The 24,070-nt window shown below is 38.1% G+C and overlaps 1 protein-coding gene and 2 long non-coding RNA genes across 4 annotated transcripts in view; 2 read left to right on the top strand and 1 right to left on the bottom strand.

The window, feature by feature from the left end:
* The window catches only part of LOC121872728 (UDP-glucosyltransferase 2-like), a 36,961-nt gene extending 30,386 nt beyond the window's left edge, over nt 1-6,575 (top strand). The window contains exons 3-5 of the mRNA XM_042375748.1: nt 707-926; nt 1,189-1,305; nt 1,407-6,575. Coding sequence (XP_042231682.1) covers nt 707-926; nt 1,189-1,305; nt 1,407-1,569 — 500 coding nt within the window. The 3' untranslated portion in view covers nt 1,570-6,575. The remainder of the gene's footprint in view (nt 1-706; nt 927-1,188; nt 1,306-1,406) is intronic.
* Nucleotides 6,576-6,995: 420 nt separating this feature from the next.
* Nucleotides 6,996-16,012, top strand: LOC121872714. 2 transcript variants are annotated; one of them, XR_006090146.1, is made up of 4 exons: nt 6,996-7,057; nt 8,871-9,126; nt 10,673-10,736; nt 15,926-16,012. It is a non-coding gene; the product is annotated as an uncharacterized LOC121872714 (long non-coding RNA). The 2 variants fall into 2 exon arrangements; XR_006090147.1 differs by lacking the exon at nt 6,996-7,057 and adding an exon at nt 7,816-7,968.
* Nucleotides 15,864-24,018, bottom strand: LOC121872723. Its single transcript, XR_006090148.1, has 4 exons — nt 23,943-24,018; nt 22,834-22,989; nt 17,623-17,726; nt 15,864-16,291 (listed from the first exon to the last, which is right to left on the bottom strand). It is a non-coding gene; the product is annotated as an uncharacterized LOC121872723 (long non-coding RNA).
* Between the last annotated feature and the right edge of the window lie 52 nt (nt 24,019-24,070).

Genomic DNA, 24,070 nt, shown 5'->3' with positions numbered 1-24,070 from the left:
TTAGGTTAGGTTAGCATTAGGGAGGTTAATCTTCAGGTGTAATAAGCTGGGGGTTAATCTTCAGGTGTAATAAGCTGGGGGTTAATCTTCGGGTGTAATAAGCTGGGGGTTAATCTTCAGGTAATGACTCGAGGCTGACCATCTATTAACACTCAAGTTAATAAGCTGAGTGTGTCGGTGCTGGATGGTCGACCTTGACGCTCCTCCTCCACGTGTCGACACATTGAGGGGGACTGTTAAGGCCAAGGTCATGTAAGTGGTGTAGTGAGGGTCACGTGACACAGGATGCCACCATAGGGGTTACTGGCATATGTACGGACTCCCTCCCCCTCTGTCCCTCCCTCCCTCAGCTCTCCCTCCCTCCCTTACAGAGCTATGACCCTTCCCCCCTCCCTCCCTCTCTCACACGGAGCTATAACCCTTCCCTCCCTTCAACCTCCCCTACTACCACAACAACATCAACAACTACTACTACTACTACTACTACTACTACTACTACTACTACTACTACTACTACTACTACTACTACTACTACTTTTTTTTTAAATAGCCTCCAACCTCCCCTTATAGCCATACCTTCGCAGATCTATGCGGCATTCAGTGACTGTTGCCTCATAGTCAATATCTGCAACTGTTGTCGGCTTTGAGGCCGATGCTCTCGTTCCCCTACTACTACACTCACCACTAACCCACACTATGTTCACAGGCCACAAGAACCTCCGTCTGTTCGTGACACACTGCGGGATACACAGCGCGTCAGAGGCAGTATATCATGGTGTGCCTGTACTCGGTCTCCCCATCACCTTCGAGCAGCCAAGGAAGTGTGCCAGGATAGCTCGTCGCGGGGAGGGCCTCGTGCTACAGTGGGAACAGCTCACACCAGAGGCTATCATTGACTCTGTCTATACCCTCGTGCATGATGTGAGGTGAGTGAATCCATCGGTGTGTTTGGTACCTGGCATTTATACTTATGTTTGAGTATTGTTTGGGTTCCTGGCATTTATAACTTCTTGAAATAATTATCCTCCGTTGTTGAAATTGATACAGAAGCTCTTTACTTAACTTTACTTTACCATCCTCGAACACCTAAGTTATTCCACCGTTCTTGAAATGTCAGCGAGACATATAAACCCAGCCTCTCCATATATTAAGGTGCCTCCCTCCTAGTCCTTATCTTCCTTCCAACAGGTTTCGCAAGCGTGTGGAGGGCGTGTCTCGTCGCCTTCAAGCACAAAAGGAAACTGGTCTTGAGCGAGCTGTCTGGTGGGTCGAGTACGTTATGGAACACGGCAACGACTACCTCAGGTATGGTTAGGTTAGGTTAGGTTAAGTTAAGTGAGACTAAACATATCATTGTGGACTGCACCCTAATGAACAATGTCTAACAATTCTTCCCTTGACGACAGGTTCTCGGGTGCTGACTTGAGCTTGGTGCAGTATCTCCTGCTGGACGTGTTGGCCATCATAGGCGGTGTGGCTCTCGTCATCGGTGTGGTCCTGTTCTTCCTGGCCAGATCAATTTTCAAGAGATTTTGGCCCTCAAGCTCTTCAAAGGCTAAGCTGGAGTGAGCTTGTTGCCATATCAGCTGCTCTAACCACTGTCATTATGTACAATATTTTCTTAATGGTGCTACTCTGTGCTCAGTGAGGCAGGACAGCAGAAGGGGGAGGGGCAGGTACTGTTAACTATATTTTATGTGGGTTATTATACTATGTAAGCGTTAGCAAAATATTTAATTATATTGTACTCTATGGGGGTAAATTAATATGTCTGCTGATACAGGAAGTTTATATTTCTCTACTGTCAGTGTTTTTAAATAGGTTTAATGAACTATCAGTGAAATTGTATCAGATGGTAAAATATTAGTAAATTGCACCTTAGGCGCCCTTTGTGCAGGTATAGCCGTATGGTTATCAGTATCTCTCTCTTATCACACACTGACTAGACCACAATCCTCAGCCTCTTGTGGGAAATCCAAACTGTAAACTATATTCAGACTGATGAAGTTTCTGAAGTTTCAAACAATAATATGAAGGTAAATGTTTGCTGTCAATGATGTATAACCACCACCCATATACACGTGTTACCTGGGTCCTGGGATACATACAATAAGCAGCTGAGGGAGAGATGGTGTTCTATATGAGGTCACTGAGACGTCCATCCTGGGGTTAAAAATATTCAGGGATCATTAAGGTACAATCACACTATAGTCCTCACCTTATTGAAGACATTTACTACTTGAATGGGGTTTATCCAGTGATCATTGTACAAATCTGAATTCGCTTATTGTGTTTGCACTTAAAGGCTCAGTCAGTTTATAGACTATCTCCACAAACCCCCTTTACTGTGGGGACACCACTTTTAATATTTGGTTAAAACCGGATGATTTTATTCAGCTCAGCCCTATACACAAGGGGTTAATGACTGACTGGATTAGTTTTTATCGAGAAAGCCAAGTTATTCAAGTTGAAATTTCACCTTTACACACAAGGGAAGATAAAGGTAGACTGGACTATCTATGTACGCTGTAACAACTTAAGTAACCTTTGGATTTCATATCAAGTCACTAGATTAAATGTACAGTAAAGGGTGGCTCATAGGCCACACACCTTTGTAAAATTGATTTCTTCTTTTTCAGTTGAAGAAATCATAACAAACCAACAAAAATGGCAGAGAAATTATCACAAGATTCACTTTAATATTAATTGATAAAACCCCTGTACTGTACTATGCCTGGCTGTCAATTAAATACTTTTGAACTGACTTGTGTGTCGCATCTGGTTTTCAGCACAAGAATATATTAAACTGACTCTTTCCTTTAGTGTTAATTTCTCTGCCATCTTATCTCTTATGATTCCCTCACCTGAAGAAGAAAAAATAACATTAATTTTTCCATTGGCATATGACCTATGAGACGACCCTATACATTACATATTTCCAGTCACGAAAGAATGTCAAATGACCTTGTTTGGTGGATATTATTCTTATTAGATGTAATTTGGATTTGTTCTCTATATAGTGTCAGGTATACAGTACACATCGTTCATAAGACATGACAAATGAAGAACTACGATAGTGAAAATGTGCCTTCAGGAATTAGATTTCTGGTGTGCAGCTATCCCTCGAGTTAGGGAATTTCAAGCTACAGAATTTCAAGTTACGGAATTTCTTGTTACGGGATTTCAAGTGAAGGACAACTATTCAGGAACGCAACCCTTCTGTAACTCGAGGGATGGCTGGTAATTGTAGACCTTCGGCAGTACAGCACACTAATAATATGAGTTAAGTACAATACTGTACTTCTGAGGGTGAAACATATGTGAATCCTCTACTAGAATCTAGTTTGAAGTTTCACAGAATATTTGCCTTATTAATGTTATGGTACTGAACACATAGTAATATATTTTAATATTAGAATAAATTTAATACAGTGATCCTATTTTCTACAGGTTTTTTCTTATGGGCATATTATTTGTATATCATTTTCATAGAGAGTTTAAAAGTGTTCCTGTGGCCTGAAGAGTGAGTAGTTTGATATGTGTTGTGTAAAGTAAATATGTATACTTGATAGGCCTAATATAGTTGCTTGTTAATATTTAGACTAAGTTTCTGCCAATTTTAAGATCATGCAACATGATTTTTTACAGTTTTTGTAAAGGATTGTATAGAGATGTATAATTCATAGGTTTAAATTGTTTTCCAATCAACATTGATCTTCCGCCAATCTTGAAATCCTACACTAAAATTTGACACGTTGTTTGTTGATTGTTTATGAGAACAAGGAAGATCATTTTGTTACCTCTGAACTAAACACAATATGACCAGATACTCAGGTTTCTCAATACAGTAATCAGATACAATATATAGATACAGGTATATAGAATATACTCAGCACTATTGTGTATAGTACCTCACATAACTATTTTGTTTTCTCAACTCTCTGGATAAATATTTACCTCAAAATAATTATGCAACGTGCTTTGACTAGACTCCCAGTGTGATTGTCAGTTCATAAGAATTAGTTTGATAAAGAACAACTTCGTCTGGCAAGTTGCATATACCAGCATTATCACTTCACATTTTACAGGATAAACTGCAGGTATTAAGCTTTTATTGCTTAAATCATAATGAAACAAGTATGTATGTGCTATTCCCCGTAAAAAAATAATATTCTCTACAGTGAAATACTACAATATTAGCAGAGTAACTTTGGAAACTTATTTACTATTCCTCTTCCCTAATTATCAACTTAAGCAATAATGGCTAATATTCAGAATACTGTACTGTTATGATGATTGATGGCTTAAGATCAAAGGCCTATGGGCTGTGAATCAATGAGTAATGTCTGTAAGGGAATAAATTGGTTACAGTATTGATGTATATATAAGACTCGAGTCAGTAGCCATGGAGGTACACAAACTTTAGGACAGACCAATTGTTGTAGGTCAGATACAAGAGTATTTAACGAGCTTGTTTTATATGTATTATACTATACAGTATATATTTACATTTGTATTATCGTGTAAATAGTTTAACTACTTTTTCATATATTACAACTACATGTGTCTGTATATTTGTTGTTGTTCTAAGACAAGTCGATAACTTTTATTCTCTCTAATCTAAAAACAAACATTTAATGAACTATGGGTGACTAGTTTACTATTCTTGATGTACTCAGATCCTCTCCAGGGGCGGATCCAGGAATATCAAAAGGGGGGTCCAAGAAGTTGTGGGTGGGGGAATATGGCGAGCACAGCGAACCCACCCATTTGGGGGAGGTGCTGTAAGCCTCCCCCTGATAATTTTATTTTTTTAATCTGTCGAATATCATGGGCATTTTGAGGCCATTTTGAAGCCATGTACTCTAAATATCAGGAGATATTCTGAAGTCAATAGTAATTACTTTTTACTATGCAAAAACGCCTGAGTACAGTGCTGCATTAAAGAAAATGTATTGGAACTTTTTGGGGAAAAGTGTGGGGTGTCCGGACCCCCCGTGGATCCGCCCCTACTCTCTCTACCTCTGGCCAGACTTCTCTCCATTGCTTTACCTTCTCAAGAAAGCCTCAACAAACTCCTCAGATCACTTCAACACCCTCTGCCCCAAACCCACCAACTGACAACTAATTTCTTTCTTTTCTCGAACTATCTTTGCCATACAATACAAAAGCTAAATAAAAGTTAAGTTAAAGTTATATGAAACAAAAATGATTTATCAATTAATGTTAAACTTGTTATATTTATTGCACAGTTAAATTCGGACATTGTTAAGATGTACATTGATTTGTTATATTTGTACACTAGTTAAATATTGTACAGGATGTCTCATAAGTCACGCTCCATACTGTACAGGGTGTCTCATAAGTCACGCTCCATACTGTACAGGGTGTCTCGTAAGTCACGGTCCATACTGTACAGGGTGTCTCGTAAGTCACGCTCCATACTGTACAGGGTGTCTCGTAACATATAAACACGAGCATACACTACCATAGGTCCAAGACACTTTCTACTGGTATTGTATATAACGTTTAAACCGGAGAAGTCAAGTTGATGGTAAATTTTCTTGAGGAAATCTGGTTAAACAGTTATGAAATTTTCTATGTATGGCAAGTTTATGAGAAAAATAATATTGTTCATTATATAGTAGTGTGGTATTTTGAGGGTTAATTCTGTTCTTTGTCGTTGTCTAGGTAGAAGTGTTGTTATGTCATATTATATCAAGAAATAAGATAAATTGCCCTTATAGATAAACTCAAGGTAATTATTCTATATCAAGGTGCTAAGGTAATACTGAGACGTAACACTTATTAGATCATTATTCAGGTAATTTATTATTGTTTACTGAGATGGAATTACAACACTTTCAGCCTGGGTCAACAATATGTAATTTTGTATTTACTGTTATGTAGGTTTTTGTAGTGCAGCGAGTGAGCTGGTTACAGGTTACAGTATATATAAATGATCAAGGTTATATAATGGCCTTGGTGAACTTGTGTAAATATAGGAGTAGCTGTGTGTGTGTCGCGGGGTTGGTGTTGATGATATTGTTATGTAAAGCTGTTTTCTTATATTTCTATAAACTTTACACTAGAACCATACACCAGATATTGAGACTGAATTTACTTAACACATGACTTACAATAGGGAGTAATACACAGCTTTATATATACAGTAAAGTATATATAAACTGTATATTACTTCCTTAATCAAAATCCTAAATATTATCATACAAACACATGTATATAATGCACCAACTCTACTTGATCTGTCATATACAGTACTGTATAAGCTATAGTAATTTAGGTATCAGAAGACTGTAAAAAATGTATATTTATAATATAAATTTCTAAATATTTTATCCGTCACCCAAAAGTAACTTTATATACCGTATATAAAGTTACTCCATAGTACTCTACCTCTCAGCCTCATTTATAAATCTGATATTCAGGAAGACCTAAACCAGACGTGTACAAGAATCTTAGGTGTTACTGTGTCTAACTTGGCCTGTGCAGTGTATGATCTGTACAGGCCCCATGATGCGGTACTTCATGTGGTATAATAAAGAGATATCTTAGCTATTTCTTTTATTAACCTTTTATCTCACTGATTTTAACAAATATTGTACACTATTACACCTGTATAAGCAAAATCTTAATTGCTCTTTTAATTATATTTTGCTTATGTTACTTTCTTTTCTTTAACAATAGGTAGTAGGTAGTAGGCAGCTACCAAACAGGGAGGTACTACCGCCTGGGAATATATTGGAAGCATAATGTGTTGTCTATGGTAGACCCTGCTGCCATATGGCATCACAAAAATTGTGACCAAGTCCCAGGTTGCTGATTTGACTTTCTGCCCCATTTACACACAATTGCAGGGTCTCAATTGTTTCTCTTACCATTGACAACACAACATACATATATTGTTTCTCATTTTTTATCTTTTTTCCAGGTTTGTAATTCTTTATTATTATTATTATTATTACTACTACATTTTCGCCCCCAGGCCCCGATGTGGGTCAGTGACCTGTGACCGGGTGGGCTAATCCCCGTAAAGGTACATATTATTTCTTTTGTTTACCTTTTATATCATAGTGAAAATTAGAACGCCTGTAATTTCGTGGTCTTAGAAAGTTGGTCGACCAAGGATAAACCAATAAAGATCTTAAAAGCTTCTTATCTCCATTTGTATTAACAGTATATGTGTGTAAACGTGTAATATGGGAAATGCAATACATTACATTAGTATTCCATCAAACAACTTATAGTTTTCTTTGGTTTTATTATTATAAAGTCTACGGGAATTATAAGCCCCTTTTTAGAGACTCTCGAGTGCAAATTATAAGAAATTTGACCTTTATGATAAATTCTTTTGACAATTGGTGCAATGAGCTCTCAGAACCTGTAAGATATTATTATACAGAAGCTGGGATGAACAAAGGCTCCCCAGTGGCTGAAATTAGCATATGTAAGTCTTATATTAAAGAAGGGTGATGGCCAATCTACTGTACTTTATCCTCTCCGTCACTGGCCGGATCTGTTAGTTCCCCTTCTAGCGTGTGATTATAAAGAGAATAAAAAAGAACTAATGATAATAGACATATAACTAAATATAATAGACAAGCACATTACACTGACACGTTATCCTCATTCTTTTGTGTTAATACTTAGGCAAAGTAAAGTAATCATGTAAGACGAGTGTCTGCAATAAGATTAGTACTGTAATAGCATTAAAATTTATAACACGGATGTAGAGGCCTAGGTTAATTATGCTTTAAGTTATTAGAAGTAAATTAGCATTTATAAATGATAGAGGAAAGGGGGCCAACACGGCGACACCCCCGACACAGAACCGCTTTACAACAAGACTTTAAAGGCTTTAGCAGACAACAAGTCACATGGCGGAGAAACTGACTATATTTATGGACAATTACCACGTTATTTGTGTATGGAAAATATCAGATTCAGGTATGTATGTTTATTAAAACTCTAGAAACTCATTTTATAAAGTTTGATAAAGCAGCGAGTTATTTTATGGGAGATTTGGGCTTTTTAAATGTTGACCCCAACTTTTTGTAACAGCTCTATTGTGTTGTATAGGAATTAAACGAAACCATAGATGCTATTATGCTTAAGTCTTGACGTTAGGGAACTGTTTATGTAGAGTTACTGTAGTACATCATGTGTCAGTTTGTGTTAAGGTGAGACCATTGTAGAGCCTGGCACGGCGGTCCCACTAATTACCCAAATGTAGCCAAATGTACCCAAATATAGCCGGAATGAAGTCAAATAATGGTCCTAGATGAATAAATCGGACTGTCAATCACTTCTCGACTAGTATTTGGTGTCACAAAGTCACAAAAAATTGGTAAACTTAATTTAATCTGAGTTGTGTTGTGTTAGGTTAGGTTAGATTAGATTAGATTAGATTAGATTAGACTAGACTAGATTAGATTAGATTAGGTTAGGTTAGGTTAGGTTAGGTTAGGTACATGCACTTGATCTATTAACTCAGATTAAATTAAGTTTACCAATTTTTTTTGGACTTCGTGACACCAAATACTAGTCGAGGTTAGGTTACGTTAGGTACAAGCACTCGATCTATTAACTATGATTAAATTAAGTTTACCAATTTTTTGTGACTGTGACACCAAATACTAGTCGAGAAGTGATTGACAGTCCTATTTATTCATCTAGGACCATTATTTGACTTCATTCCGGCTATATTTGGCTACATTTGGGTACATTTGGGTAATTAGTCGGACCCTGGCATGGTGCTGCCTACTTCGTCTGCTGATTAAACACCCCAGTGCTAAACTAACCTAACTCACCCAAGGTCTTTTAGTAAACATTTTATATACTTCTTACAGGAGATGTTAGAAGAAACATCTGGGAAATTGAAGTGGACCAAGACAGATGAAAATTACCAACTGGAGCAATGAATAAGAGGCTGCCATTGTTAGAACTTAATACAATATTGCCTGAAGACAGTTTTGGGCAGAGTATGGTATGTGGACGTGACCTACGAGGAGTTCATCTTTGTGTTGGCACCACCACCACTACCTATGTCACCACCACCTCCACTAATACCACCCCGTCACCTTCGACACCATCACCTCTGGCAAGGTAATCTGTAGGGGCAGCGCTTGTAACTGTACACAAGTTATATATGTCATTTGTTTTCTATCTGTCTGTGTATCTCTCCACCTGAACGTACGCTGCTCTCTAGAATTTTAGGTACAATACAGGTATACTGACTGGCCTGTAATTACCTACATCACACCTGTCTCCTTTCTTGTAGACAGGTGTTACTCTGGCAAACTTACAGTCTTCTGGTACAGTATTGGTGCTAATGGAGAGATTAGTTAGATGTGTTATTGGTGTGCTTAATGTAGTGGCACCATCCTTCAAAGGCCTGGCAGGGATGCTATCAATACCTGTGCTCTTGTAGGGGTCCAGTTTATCTAACTCCTTCAGAATAAAGTCCTCTGTCACTGTGTGAATTTCAATACTGTCTGGTGTGATGCATTTCTTTTTACAGTGGGATTTAAAGGCTTCTGATCCCACACTGTAATTGTTTGAGGCTGTCGGCAGATTCTCAACTAAAGATGAGGCAACTGTTGTGTAAAAGGAATTAATGTGGTTTACAACTTCCGATGTGTCGTGACAGAGCTCATCATTGAAGTTTAACGCTACGTTGTATCATTGTTTTGGTTTGCCGGTGTGTCCAGAACTTTTAAGGATTACTTATTTGTATTTTCCTTAATCTTATTATTAACTTATTCTTTTTTCACTTGCTTTATGTCTGTTTGTACTTTGCTTCTTAGTCTACATAATTTTTTGTGTGCCTCATCATCACGTCTGTTTCTTATAAACTTACGAGTGAGGTGATCTCTGTCCCTGATTAACTCCAGTATCTCACTAGTCATCCAGGTTTCAGTCTTAGCTTTTATTCTTATTTACTTTAACTGGGCTAAGTCATCAAGAATGCCAGTAAAAGTAGTTTTGAACTTCTCAAAGACCTCCTTAACCTTCATGCAATACGTCACATGCAACCCATCAATATTTTGTAGTTTATTTTGGAACTCTTCTTTATTGTAATTCTTCTTTTACCATATTTTGATTACTTTGTGTTGTCCTGCCTTATCCCTGACCTTTTTCCTGCTGCAGTAGGTGATAAAGTGGTCACTGAGGCCAACAAGAATGATCCCTACCTGACTGATTTTGTCTTGTCTACTACATGTTATATGATCTAGTGTGGTGGCTGAGGACTTTGTTATCCAGGTTGATTACAGTACAGTAGTTGGTTAAAGCTGTACACCTCTAAGATTTGTTGTGCATAACTTCATCTCTCGAACCCGGAAAGTAATCCCCCCATTCCCAGACTTTTTCCAGGTACTGTGTGTATCAGTGTATATCTTCCTATCTATCAGTCAGTGTATCTATATCTACCTATCTATCTTACTTCCCATTATAATAAACACACCACTAATTTCAATGGGAATATTTAGTAACAATTAGTGAGTTTGTCAAGCATGCAAACAAGTTTTACAGTCTCAAGATAGTTCCCATAAACCAAACAACTATTGTACTGGGTGATTATTAATTCTTGAACATATTTTAATCATAAACATTTTCTTATATATTAAATGTTATATTTTGTTTGTTACAGGTGATGTTAAAGACTAAACCTTTGGCAAACTAACAACTGAAGCATCAAGAAAGTCCTGTCACAGGTGTGTGTTTTTGTGTTCTTGTGTGTGCTGCCTACAGTATATCTGCCTAACTGTCTTTATCTATGTATCTATATCTACAGTTTATCTTTCTTTCTATCTTTCAATACCTGTATATTAGTCAATCTATTTATCTGTTATCTATCATTTATCAATCTATTAATTTATCTCTAGCTATGCTAACTGTAAAAAAGGTGTTCGCAGTAACTCAGTAATGTGCAGTGAGTGTGGAAGGTGGGTACACAGGAGGTGCAGTGGAGTGGATGGTATACTGCAGGATGTTGGTGACGTTAAGTGTTTATGTGCAGACAATCATGTGGCTGTAACAAGACTACAGAAACTCAACATTGGGGATATATATCTGGACTGTGTCAATGAGTTCGGCTGCCTGGGTGGCATGATCAGTGCTGTAGGGGGTGGTGATGCTGCACGAGTAAGAAATGGTTGGAGGAAGTTTATGGAGTTACCGCTCTTTATTGTCAGCAAGAGGGTTTTCCTTCACATGAAAGGAAGAATGTATACAACTGGCGTGAGAATGTGATGGTGCATAACATTGAAACATGGGCAGTTAAAGAGGATATTGAAAGTGATGGTAAGGTTTTTCATAGAGGCAGACTGGGATGGTTTAATCATGTAGAGAGAATGGATAAGACCAATTGGGGTCAAGAGATGCATGTATTTAAATGTGGAGGGAGGAGAGCCAGGAGCAGGCCAAGAATGACATGGGGAGAGGTTGTAAGAAATCACATAAAGAGTTAAGAACCTGACAGGCGAGACTGCAAGTGACCACGCAGCATGGAGAGCCGGTCTGTCTCTCTGTCCATCTGTTGGTCAGTCTCTGTCCATCTGTTGGTCAGTCTCTGTCCATCTGTTGGTCTGTCTCTCAGCCCATCTGTTGGTCTGTTTCTGTCTTATATGTACTGTAGACAGCACTACTAGCCAAAACATTTATAAAGTATTGAGCTCAGTCACCAAGAATGTCCCCAAATTAATGTCATTGGTTGAAGGTGTAACAGACCCCAGTCCTTGAAGGCCCAACATGCCATACCAGACCATTAAGGCCCAACAGGACTGAACCACAGTCAAAATGGTTAGGTTAGGTTAGGTTGGGACTTATTAGGACTGCAGCCTATTTACTCTGAGGCCAATCTGATCAGCTATTAATGTCATATATGTGATTTACAGTACTCAATGCTTTAATGAATGCCATGATAGCACTGAGTTGACAATGCATGTGATTAATACCTGGAATACAAATATTTCCAGGAAAATGTCCAATATTCAGCAACTAGACCACTTTAGTATTATAGAAGAACCAAGAAAATATTGTTTATTGTGTTAAGGGTCAGTGTCCCTTTATTTGGTTTGTATCAAAACACTGGTGATTGTCTCATATCAGGGGTTGTATATCTTTAGTGGAATGTTGGTGTGTATTATTACTGTGTCCTGGATTCAATCCCCAGTTTGGGATAGATGTGAGAGGAGTTTTATCCAGTGTGACACGACCTAACATGACAGGTTTCCTCCTGCATTAACACTGGACAGTAAAGGTCATAACATAGAACAAACCAACGGTCTGAATGGCTGATAACTGGTGAAATGATTAATAAAGAATAAAAATATACCTGTACAGTATTCTTGATAGATATTCAAACATTGCTTCTACGGTGGCTGTCCCACTTATGATTGTGGTAGGTATGATGTTGCCACATTGACTTGTACAAAGGTGAATCATAACTTAATGTTGACTCACCCGTAGCGTGCTTAAACATTTATGCCACTAATGTCTTGACGAATGAGTCTTGATCACACACACAGCTATAAGGCGGTCTTCTCTTCCCTCCCTGTCAGTTAACAGAGAAATTTACATATTGCTGTACATTCCTCGGCCTTTATAATAGAAGGAAAAAAATTATCGTTGATTGAAGATAAAGTGTATCTTTGAGGTGACAATCATGACCAATGATAAGTTTTTTGGTTGTCAAGTCGGTGTTGGCGTTTGTGTGTAGTGCTGACCTGGATCATCCAGCCACAGCCTTCTGCAGGGAGTGTAACCTTCCCTAAAAGGATTGATAATGTTCAAAAGGTCACAGCTCTTTATCAGCTGTCAACACAGTTGTCTTCAAGGCAGTTTTATAACGAAGCCACTTTATGGTTCCATTCTTTTGTCCTTGGAGATGTGGTTCACTCTTTGTCAGATCCAGGTCAGGTGGGTCTCTAAGATCTCTCTTTAATCCTCACTGATTACAGGAGGATGGATTACATTCTTAACCCTTAAACAGCTGCCATCATCTATGGAAGTTAGCTGTAGGGATGGCAGCCAGCATCTGTGGAAGTTAGTTAACATGGAAATTGTCCATAGAACAATGATGAAAATGACCGTTATAACACTCATGGATGAGCAGTTGTCTGATTGTTGAAATTGAGTGTGGGGGCCAGTCCTTGGCTGGTTCATGTGCCGCAACTTTGGAAAATTTGAAGAGACTGATTTGTGAGGCTGTTATTACAGTTCAGTATGATATGGTACAAAATGTATAGAGGAAAACAGCACCAACGGTACTACTTTGATGTCTGTACCGCCACAAGAGGAGGTCATATTAATCTTGTGTACTGGTAGCTTGAAAATAAAGCTTTTTTATGTTCTTCTTTATTAGTACATTATACAGTATTTTGCTTTTTGCTGTAACTTTATTAATTTTTATCATAATAAATCTTTAAGATTAGAAAGATCATTTGTACAATGACCGGGTACAGTAAGTGATCTAGTGGGTGAGACAGTGATCCACACTTGCTGCCTTACTGTGTCTGCTCTTGTTGAGCCTATTATCAATGGAGAATAGTATCTTGTAATTGTTTATAATGATGGTAATTTTCTTGGTGATGTTGTGACCCTGATGACTTTATTGGTTGTCCTTGGTGAACAGCCTTACTGTTTACCTTTGTCTTTATACCTGCAGTCTAGGTACATTTGGAATTGTCTCTGTACATGCTGAACTGTATAAAGTACCTGTATTTTCTCTGTACATGCTGAACTGTATACCTGCATTCTCTAAATATGGATGCTGAACCAATTGTAAACTTGTATGACGAGTTTACTGAATATTTTTCAAGCTATCTAAAGTGGTCTAGTTTATGGAAATGTTTTGAGTTTTTCCTGATAATTTTGTTTCATCACAGGTGTTACTCTGTTGCAGTGAAGTTGTAAACTGAAGTGTTAAGTTGCAGCTCTGGGCAAAGAACAATTTGTCTCCATTAATTACAAACCAGAATATTGAATTTTCCCAATTTCTATCTATGTATAATTTGGCTAAATTTGTCTTTTAAATTTATCTGGACTTAGAAAACCATCCACTTAGGTGTCTTCTCTGCCATTCCAACAAGATTTGATATTTTTGAGGAAATTATATTCAGTTTTATGTTGTGTTTTTGAGGGCTTTTGGAATTACAGTGGGGTATGCTATAACGAACGGATCCTACTACGAATATTCCTATAACGAACGGTTTTACCTATAAAATTGAGAATGCTATAACGAACGAAACTCCTACAACGAACATTATTAAATTTTTTTTTTTGCTAATTTATTGTTTTTTTATTACAAGTTTTAATGATATTCTTTATTTCAGGGGTTTAGATGCATATTTATGCACTTTTTTACAATTTTATATTATATTTTTCAGTGTTAAGTGGTTGTATTTGGGGGCCTGGAACGGATTAATCCTATAACGAACAAGGTTCTAGAACCAATTAGATTCGTTATAGCATACCCCACTGTAATATGGTCTTTGTCACACAAATTTCCAGCTGGTGATATTGTTTTAGATGTATAATGAGCCATGTTAGTGAACACACAGTGGGCCGCGGGTTGTCCATGCCTGGGCTACTGGAGTATGTTGAACTAACCTCTTGAGAATGATAAATTAGCCCCTTGGGTATGATGGCCAAACCTACAGTGTCATCATACTCAAGGGGCTATTACATTATAATCAAGGAGCTAGTTCATCATAGTCAAGGGGCTAATTCAGCATAATCAAGGGGGGTAGTTCACCATACTCTTGAAGTTAAAGTGTTCCACTGAACAATATAATTAATGGTATTCAAAGGGTTAAGGTGTACTCACTGGGCAAAGTCATTGTACTCAGGGGGTTAATTCCCCAGTAATTTATGATGGTTGTGGCTTTAGGGAAAATTTCATATTTGTTGGAATGGCAGATTCATTTTGATGTATTAAATCCAATTATAATGAACATTATAATAATTTCGATATTTGCTTAACAGTGATATTTGTAAGTCCAAAAAATTCGTTGCTTTAAAATATTTCCTATGTCCACAAATTCATTATTTAAAATATATTCTAAGTCCAAAATGGCCAAAATTATTTGTGGGCAGATTTTAAATTTTTTTCTGGTTTTAGGGGTAAAAAAATTCATGTTACCGCTAAGAGCTCCAGCTTGGTATCTCAGTACGAGTATTTATTATAGTCATGACAGACTATCTGGACGTGGGGAGAATCCAGTGGGCCTGTAGCTCTTGCTGGATATTCTCCCCACGTCCAGGTAGTCCATTATTTTATTTTTTGTTAATGATAGTATGAAGGGGCTAGTCTCCGGACACTCTTTGAATTATCATTAGCCAAATTTCTTCAACGCTGAAACTGGTTAAAAAAAAAAAATATTGACTTAGGTATATACAAAAATTCCATTTTTTGGCCAAAAATGCAAAATTTTTTATATTTTGCATGTATTTTTATTTATTTATTATATTTATTTATATTATTTCTATTATATTTGTATTTCTATAATATATTTTTATTTCTATTATATTTGTATTTTTATAATATATTTTTATTTCTATATAATATTTTTATTTCTATATAATATTTTTATTTCTATATTATATTTTTATTTCTATATTATATTTTTATTTCTATATTATATTTTTATTTCTATATTATATTTTTATTTCTATATTATATTTTATTTTATATACATATATATATATATATATATATACACTATATATATATATATATATATAGTTTACCTGTAAATATTTTGAGCAAGTAAAAATCTGGAGTCTTATTTTTCTGGGAAGTTCAAAGTGCAAAGAAAAAGGTTAATTAATACATATAGTAACATTTATATTTTTATTAATGACATGTTAAGTAAAATGTCTTTATAAATTAATATTGCAGTAGCCAGCACAGTGGCCCAGGGCAGTAGTCAGTCCAGGGCAGCAGACAGCACAGTGGCTCAGGGCAGTAGTCAGCACAGCGGTCCAGGGCAGCAGACAGCACAGTGGCCCAGGGCAGTAGTCAGCACAGCAGTCCAGGGCAGCAGACAGCACAGTGGCCCAGGGCAGTAGTCAGTCCAGGGCAGCAGTCAGCACAGCGGTCCAGGGCAGCAGTCAGCACAGCGGTCCAGGGCAGCAGTCAGCACAGCGGCCCAGGGCAGTAGTCAGCACAGAAGTCCAGGGCAGTAGTCAGCACAGCAGTCCAGCACCTCAGTGGTACTGTACAACTTGGTAACAGGACCATCCACAAATCTTCAGACTGACGTTTCTGTACAAAATAAAATCTGAAATTAATACAATTTTTTTTACCAGAAAAATATATATTCATTTTCAATGTTATAATAATGACCAAAGTGTACAAGAGTGGACAAAATTCCTTAAGCATTTGGCATATGATTACTGTAGTTTACAATATCTAATGCCACTTTTCATCACCTCAACCACAAAATACTGTATAGTACTATAAAAAAGAAAATACCATGAAAATACATTAAAATTCTTTTTAGGTAAAAACCAGATCTGGTCAAGTGCAAGGAATTTTGTCCAACTTTAAAACAGTATTCAAATAATGTGTAGGAATTTGAGGAATTCAATTATTCACTAAATTCGTGTGTATGAATTTCCTGGTCAGCCAATCATATATCTCGTTAGACTAGGATTTTACTGTTGGGTATAGTAATCAAAGGTAAAAGTAGCCAAGCAAGAGGTTTTCACAATAAAATTTAATATATTACAGTTTTGTATGAACATATCTAACAAACTGAAGGTTTTATCGCTTATGTTACGACATTAATCCTCTATCTAGTCATTTGAAAACTCCCCACCAAGTTTCATCAGTTAGATACTTATTAGGGCTGCACCATTAAATCATGGACGCCTAGATTCAAAACATTACTAAACTGTATCTGTCGTGAGATTTAAAACTTGCACAAACCCAGATTGAGACCGTTCGCTATAATTTGGGTCATTTTCATCATACAAGTAAAACAGTTTAGTAGTCAATAACTGAGCCAGACTATAAACACTAAATATCAGGCATTTAAACTGAATAATTTATCCAATGGTAGAGTGAACCTGTCCCCAAATACAGTACTGTATATTTTTAAAAGTAGTCTTGTGAAATTCTTGGGACTGTAATAACGGCAATACTAACAAGGGTAACCCATGAATCAAGTGCTCAACTATTGAATTACAGTATTTTAATTTTTTTAAGTCCAAAGGCAAAGAGTAGCTACAGTCACTCATGCACAACAACCCATGTTATCTACTGTACTATTACATAGTTAAATAACATGTACTGTACTGTATATCAAAAAGCATGAACTAATGTTAAATAATTAATTCAACATATCCCAGGTTATAATCTAACCTGTTCCAACACTTGCATGACCAACTGCTAGCTATTGTACTTTGTTCTGGTAGTTACTGAACAACATTTCACTGGTGGTAATACAAGTTAGTTTTAGTAAGGAACTTTTTCAAATATGACAGCAAAGGCACATCAGCAAATATTTCGCTTATTGATGATTAATTGGAAAAAATGTTGCTTTCTGCACGCTGCATTCTTAATACTAATACTGTACTGAAGTTTACACTTACAAGGGGAGTCAACAGCAGTCCATTGTACTGTGTCAGTTGTCTCTGGTGCAGCACATGTCCATTCCCCACTTATCTTTCCTTGCATCCTCCACCGTCAAATCATTCTGGAAGGAATAATATAAATCTAATAAATTAAATTTTCCATGTAGTCACCCCAGTCCAGTAACCTGCTTCAATAATCTGAATCTCAAACCGACTGTCAGCTCTCTGGATAAGAGAAACTACAGGAACCTCTATATTGTCTAAGGTTAGCCACAAATGACGCTCCACTTACGCAACTCAAACATGAAAATAAAAGACTATATAGCCAGGTGTGAAAAGCTTGGTATGACCACACTAATACTGTAACGATACTGTACGTCACTGGCCCGAGTTCAGTTTAGGCAGCCTCTGGAAGGTTACTGGACTTGTGGCAAACTATACATTGCATACCCACAATGCCTATACACAGTACATTATGCCAAATCAGTGCAGGTAACCCCCAGTATACATATGCATGTTAAATTAGTTCAACTACACAAAAGCAAACAAAAATCAGTTTATTGTATCTTTATACATTTGCTTTAAAGATATCAATCAGGATGCACAGACGTTTATGATCTGTATCTAAAAATATTAATTTTCAATGAATGTATTATGTTCTACAGGTTTAGGAAACAAGTCATAACTGGGTGTATTAACAAAACAAATAAGGATAAACGACTCCAGGACTATAGTCTCAATATCCAATAGTTTTGGAGTTCCAGTATACCACAAAATTGGGTAGGGGAGGACTGCAACAAGTCTATGGACATAACCCAATATAAAAACTCATTTGAAGTACAGCAAGTGAAAACCTTCAGGAACGACAGAACTTTGAACATTTACTTTAAAATCATTATCAGATTGCGTTAGATTGTAAATGCACTATTAACTGGACAATTCATTTATGCTCCGTAGATTCCAACCCCAACTGCCATGTGTTTTAAGTCCAGAACTATGATGTATTGACACTACAGTCATGCAGTAATTAATCCTCATGTACATCCCAGGAATACACCCCCAGAATTATGAACGTCCTTCCCAAAACACCCTGTACAGTATATACTGATAAGAGGCTAAGCAGACAACCCAGGTGACCAACACTCACTGAAGAGTAACCCAATAATATACTGTATGGATTCTGCAATGATAAAATTGTTTAAAACTTGACCTTTGTGTATGGGCGTCTGCTGAATAAAATCTATGATGGCCAAATAAGCATTAAAAGTGACTTCCCCGTAGTTAAATATCTGTCCAATGTCAAGTTCAGCACAAGACCCTATTACTGTAATCCTAATCTAATAACCCCTAGGCTTTAGTTAATATACAGTATCTTATCAAGCCTCATTAATCGACAAATTACTCTTAATTTTAATATTTTTAACCCAGATTTTCAACCAGCATGTTAAAATGAGTACCTTAGTGTGAACATATTCACCCATCAGAGGGAGCCATCCTCATTGAATCTTTGGGACGGTTCACTGAACTTCATTCTTGTAAGCAAACTAACAGACAACATGCAATATGATTATAGTAATAATGGTACTGATGGTGATTTTGACTTTGGGGAAGGTAGTAATGGTGGTGAGACTGGTTAGAGGTGGTAATGGAACAAATAAGGGAATTCAATAATACTTAAGGGTATTTTTGAGGCTTAACTAAAATTTGTATCCGATGAGAAGTTGCATTCTCACTCCTGCCAATTTTGTGATCAGTACACTGGCCACCAGAGTAATGCTACACAGCGCCTTTAATGCTGGGCCCACAGAATCATGCAAAAAAGTAGGATTTGAGTTGTACTCGTGTTAATGGTGAAAACTAAAGCTACTTTATGTACTGTACAGACAAAAGTTACGTACACTCTCCAAAAAAGTATCGCCCCCCTGGGCCTGATGTATTTGAAAATGAACACATTAACACGTCTGTTCGGTTGGCATTTCCAATTGTGAGTTACACCTTTTGTTCTTGTATCTGATAATCATGATGTCTGCAGTATACCAACTATTCTCTACATAATGTAATGAAATATGATGAATTGGGATACCATGTGCAAAATCAATAACGTCAGGAGTAACCCCGTTGATTTATGCACCTTAGATACTATTTCAGCCCCATAGGATGGGTTACCAAATAGGAATACAACAATGGGATGAGGGAAGAGATGAGGGGTATCAACTGGCCTGACTTATTAAGGTACAAGAACGCAGACACTACGCTGAATATCATAACTAGTAAAATGACCCATTTGATCGATAAATATATACCCAAGACCAAACCCAGTGCTTCTAGGAATACGAGGGGATCCCTACACATGAACCATGCGGCGGTCGACAAAATTAAGAAGAAAACCCAGAAATTCAAGACGTGGGTTGGGTCAAACGATGAGCAAGACAGGAGGATGTATGCAAGAGCCAGAAACCAAGCAAAGATAGAGTGTAGGAGGGCTGAAAAGGAGTTCCAAAGGCTGGTTGCACGCGAGGTCAAGTCAAACCCAAAGGCGTTTTACCGCTATGCAAAGTCGAAATTGAAAACGCGAGTAGGAGTATCAGACCTGAGGCTTGAAGATGGTAGTTACGCAGATTCTGACCAGGATAAAGCTGAGGCATTGAACAGCTTCTTTTCCTCAGTGTTCACAAGAGAGGATGCAACTAACCTTCCTGCGTTTGAGGACAGACGGTTCGACACAGCACTGACCCACATTGTGTTCACAGAAGAGGGTATTAGAAATAAACTGTCCAGGCTAAAGGTCCATAAGAGTCCTGGACCTGACATGGTGCATCCTAGAGTGCTAAGGGAGCTGTGCAACGAGCTTGCAGAGCCCCTGAAGATTCTGTTTTGTAAATGCCTGGATGAACAAATGGTCCCCAGTGAATGGAAAGTGGCTTATGTGAGTCCTATCTTCAAGAAGGGCGATAGTCACTCCACGAACAACTATAGACCGGTGAGCCTGACCAGCATAATATGTAAAGTACTTGAGAGTATTATCAGAGATGCAGCGATGGAACATCTACTACGAAACAACCTTGTAAAAGATTGCCAACACGGTTTTATGCCGGGGCGCTCTTGCTTGACACAATTGCTCAAGGTATTGGATATTTGGACCCATATTCTAGAACGGGGTGGTAATATCGACAATATTTACCTAGATTTTGCCAAGGCTTTCGACAGTGTACCCCACGAAAGGCTGAAAATCAAACTGGAAGGGTACGGAATTCGGGGAAATGTCCTAGCGTGGATAGAAGACTTTCTACATGACCGCAAGCAATGTGTGGTGATTAATGGCACGAAATCGTCATCTGTACCTGTAACAAGTGGGGTACCGCAGGGTAGTGTATTGGGCCCGCTGTTGTTTGTTTGTTTCATAAATGATATGCCTGACGTTGTACACTCCTCCATACAAATGTTTGCCGATGACGCCAAGTTATTTCGGGAAATTAAGAACCAAGCGGACTGTGAAGAGCTGCAGAAGGACCTCTGTGGGCTCCAGGAATGGTCGAAGGAATGGCTGCTGAGATTCAATGTCACGAAGTGTAAGAGGATGCACCTGGGGCGTACCAACGGTAAGGAGGCGTACCATATGTCCCAACGGGATGAAGAAAATGTACTAGTTGAGACTGTGTGTGAGAAGGACCTAGGTGTGTATGTTGACAATGAGCTGAAGTTCTCGGGCCATTGTGAGAAGAAGGTAAATCAGGCAAATAAATTATTGGGTCTTATAAGAAGGTCGTTCAGATATCTAGACGGTCCGTCCCTCGTGACGATCTTCAGGAGTGAAGTGCTTCCCCATCTGGAGTACTGTCACCCCATCTGGTCCCCGAGATATGCTAGGGACTGTCAGTTGGTTGAAAATGTTCAAAGGAGGGCCACCAAACTGGTGCCTGCACTTCGGCACCTCAGCTACCCTGAGAGATTGGAGCGCCTGAACTTGCCTAGCTCATACTACAGACGGGCAAGGGGGGAACTAGTTGAGGTGTATAAGCATCTCAGGGGGCACTACTCAGTTGAGTGTCCTTACTTGGAGCTGGCGGACGCTCACCCCACAAGGGGTCACAGCTCAAGATTGAAGAAGCCGCAAGTCCAGAAAAACGTGAGGGCAAACTTTTTCGGAGTGAGGGTTGTAAACTCTTGGAACAATCTACCAGAGTGTGTTGTGACGGCACCGAGTGTGAGCTCTTTCAAGAGAAGACTTGACCAACACTGGAGCGGGTTCAGGTACATTCAGGAGCCGGTGCATGCCCAGTATTTGCCAACAGTGCGTGACAGACGTGACCGATCGCCCGGGCGGCTAGCGAGCCGATCTTTTGGTGAAGAATAGAAAGGAAAAGAGACGTGACCGATCGCCCAAGCGGCTAACAAGCCGATCAGTGGCGAAGAGGATAAAAAAGTTACTATGTTTTCATGAACCGAGGTTACAATGTAATCTCTTCCAACGAAATATGAAACATTGGATTTTACATTCATTTTCAAATCTAGTAATTACAGGTGTATTATGATGCCTTATTAATTAGTGACATTATTCCGCATGATTCATGCGGACAACTGAACATTATCTGATACACTACCAGACTATGGAGTCGTCCTCCCATGGGACTGACAGTCACTATGGAGAAATCACATGCAACACAATACCATATCATCGCCCTTCACAACGTGGGCCTAAGCAACAAAGATAAACCTTGAGTTATAGCCATACTGTTATCGGAAAGTGACACTTCTCCGGGTCTGTCGGTGCAAGCTGTGTTTTCAAGGCGTTTCGGGTACTAGTGTTGGTCATAGACTTCGAGCAAGAAAAAACACTATTTGACTGTCGTTTATATATTTTTGGTACATTAATTAATATATATTCTATTAAAGATGAAGCACAGTGATTCACCATAATTACAATCAATGCCAGAAATAATGACTGCCAACCTCAGATACAAGAAGGTGGGCTTACCAACAATGCAGGAACCACAATTAGTGAACTGAAATATTCGTCATTTGTGACATTGTATCTGAGTAAAAGTGCCAATACTTTTGAGAGAGGACACTGCACTAAATATTTAGCACTGAATTATAGCACTTTCTACAATTAGTTCTTAATGGAGCCCCTCCAGCAAGACCACGGGATGATGTATAAAGTTTTAACATCTGGGTTGAGTTAACTACCATCTGCACTGTACTACATTTCACCATAGAAGAAACTCTTACCTCATGAAATTGACAAATTGACGAGCTTGAGTAATGTCAAGTGTCAACATATAAGGTGACCTCGACCATCACTGGTGTGTAGTTCTAATATCTGGTGCAGCAACAGTCTTCCTCTCCAACACAACAGTAACCAACACAAGCAACTGGATCTGTCATCTGGGAGGAAAAATCTCATGAAAGACACTTACAATATACAATTTAGGTAAAAAGGTACAGGTTGAACCTCATTTAATGGCACGGGATTTGCTGGCAATTCGTCTAACGGCAAAATTTAGAAATAAGTGAATTTGGAAGACTCCCCTCCCCCATAAATTCCACTAGTTCCTTTACCTTCTGCAATGCTCCTGCGGCACTGCAATCTGTTTTGGCATTGAAGTCAATTGATGCTGTGCTAGTGAGATTGCCTTAAATTTCTACTTTCTTTGCATCAATTATGGCCTCTAAGCATCCTGTAAACCCTACAGGAGGTGCTAGTGACCCATAGAAAGTCTCCGAACATTGTACAAAAGGTTGAAATATTAAAGGAACTAGACCAGGGAATGTGTTCAGTCAATTTTGTGAAATCTATGGGGTTTATTTTGCGATTTGGACTATATTATATAGTTACGGTATTGCTGCAGTTTCGGCCAATACTCGGCCGACTGTTTTGACTATCCCCAACCTTAAAACCTCATATGAATTATTTCTAAACCCCATTTCAAACAGGGGGCAAAGAATAACAAGTTCAGAAATGAATAAGTTTTTCCATACTTTTTTTAATGCGGGGGGGGGGGGACTAAAACTGGCACTTCCCCCGGAAATAAATGTAAAATTCGATTAAATCACTCCAAAATATACAGTATTAACTAATTTCTAAACTATTAAGACATAGTGGCCGAAACTGCACTTTACCAACCAATCATTATGGTGTACGTTAACTAAACAGCGGCACAATAGTCCCCAATTACATCAATCCCTTTAAAAAATACCTATGCATATGTTCAATAAAAATAACCCCGGAAATGCTATCTTCTTCAATATATTTAAACTAAAAATGATCCATTCTCTAATAAAGTATCTAACAATTTTACCTAGCGTATAACATTCGAGTAAATATTAACAAAACTTACCGTATCTACAAAGTCAAGCCGGAGAGACGACCAGCAGCACCCACACCCAGGATTAAACAACACGTTTAAACTATTAAACAGCGATTTATATACCCTCTCGTTCCTGCCAACCATCGCGAAAAAAATTA

The sequence above is a fragment of the Homarus americanus genome, unplaced genomic scaffold (assembly GCF_018991925.1).
Source record: "Homarus americanus isolate GMGI-L3 unplaced genomic scaffold, GMGI_Hamer_2.0 scaffold55640, whole genome shotgun sequence".
Lineage (NCBI taxonomy): Eukaryota > Metazoa > Arthropoda > Malacostraca > Decapoda > Nephropidae > Homarus > Homarus americanus.
This window is presented reverse-complemented; position numbering and strand designations above follow the sequence as displayed.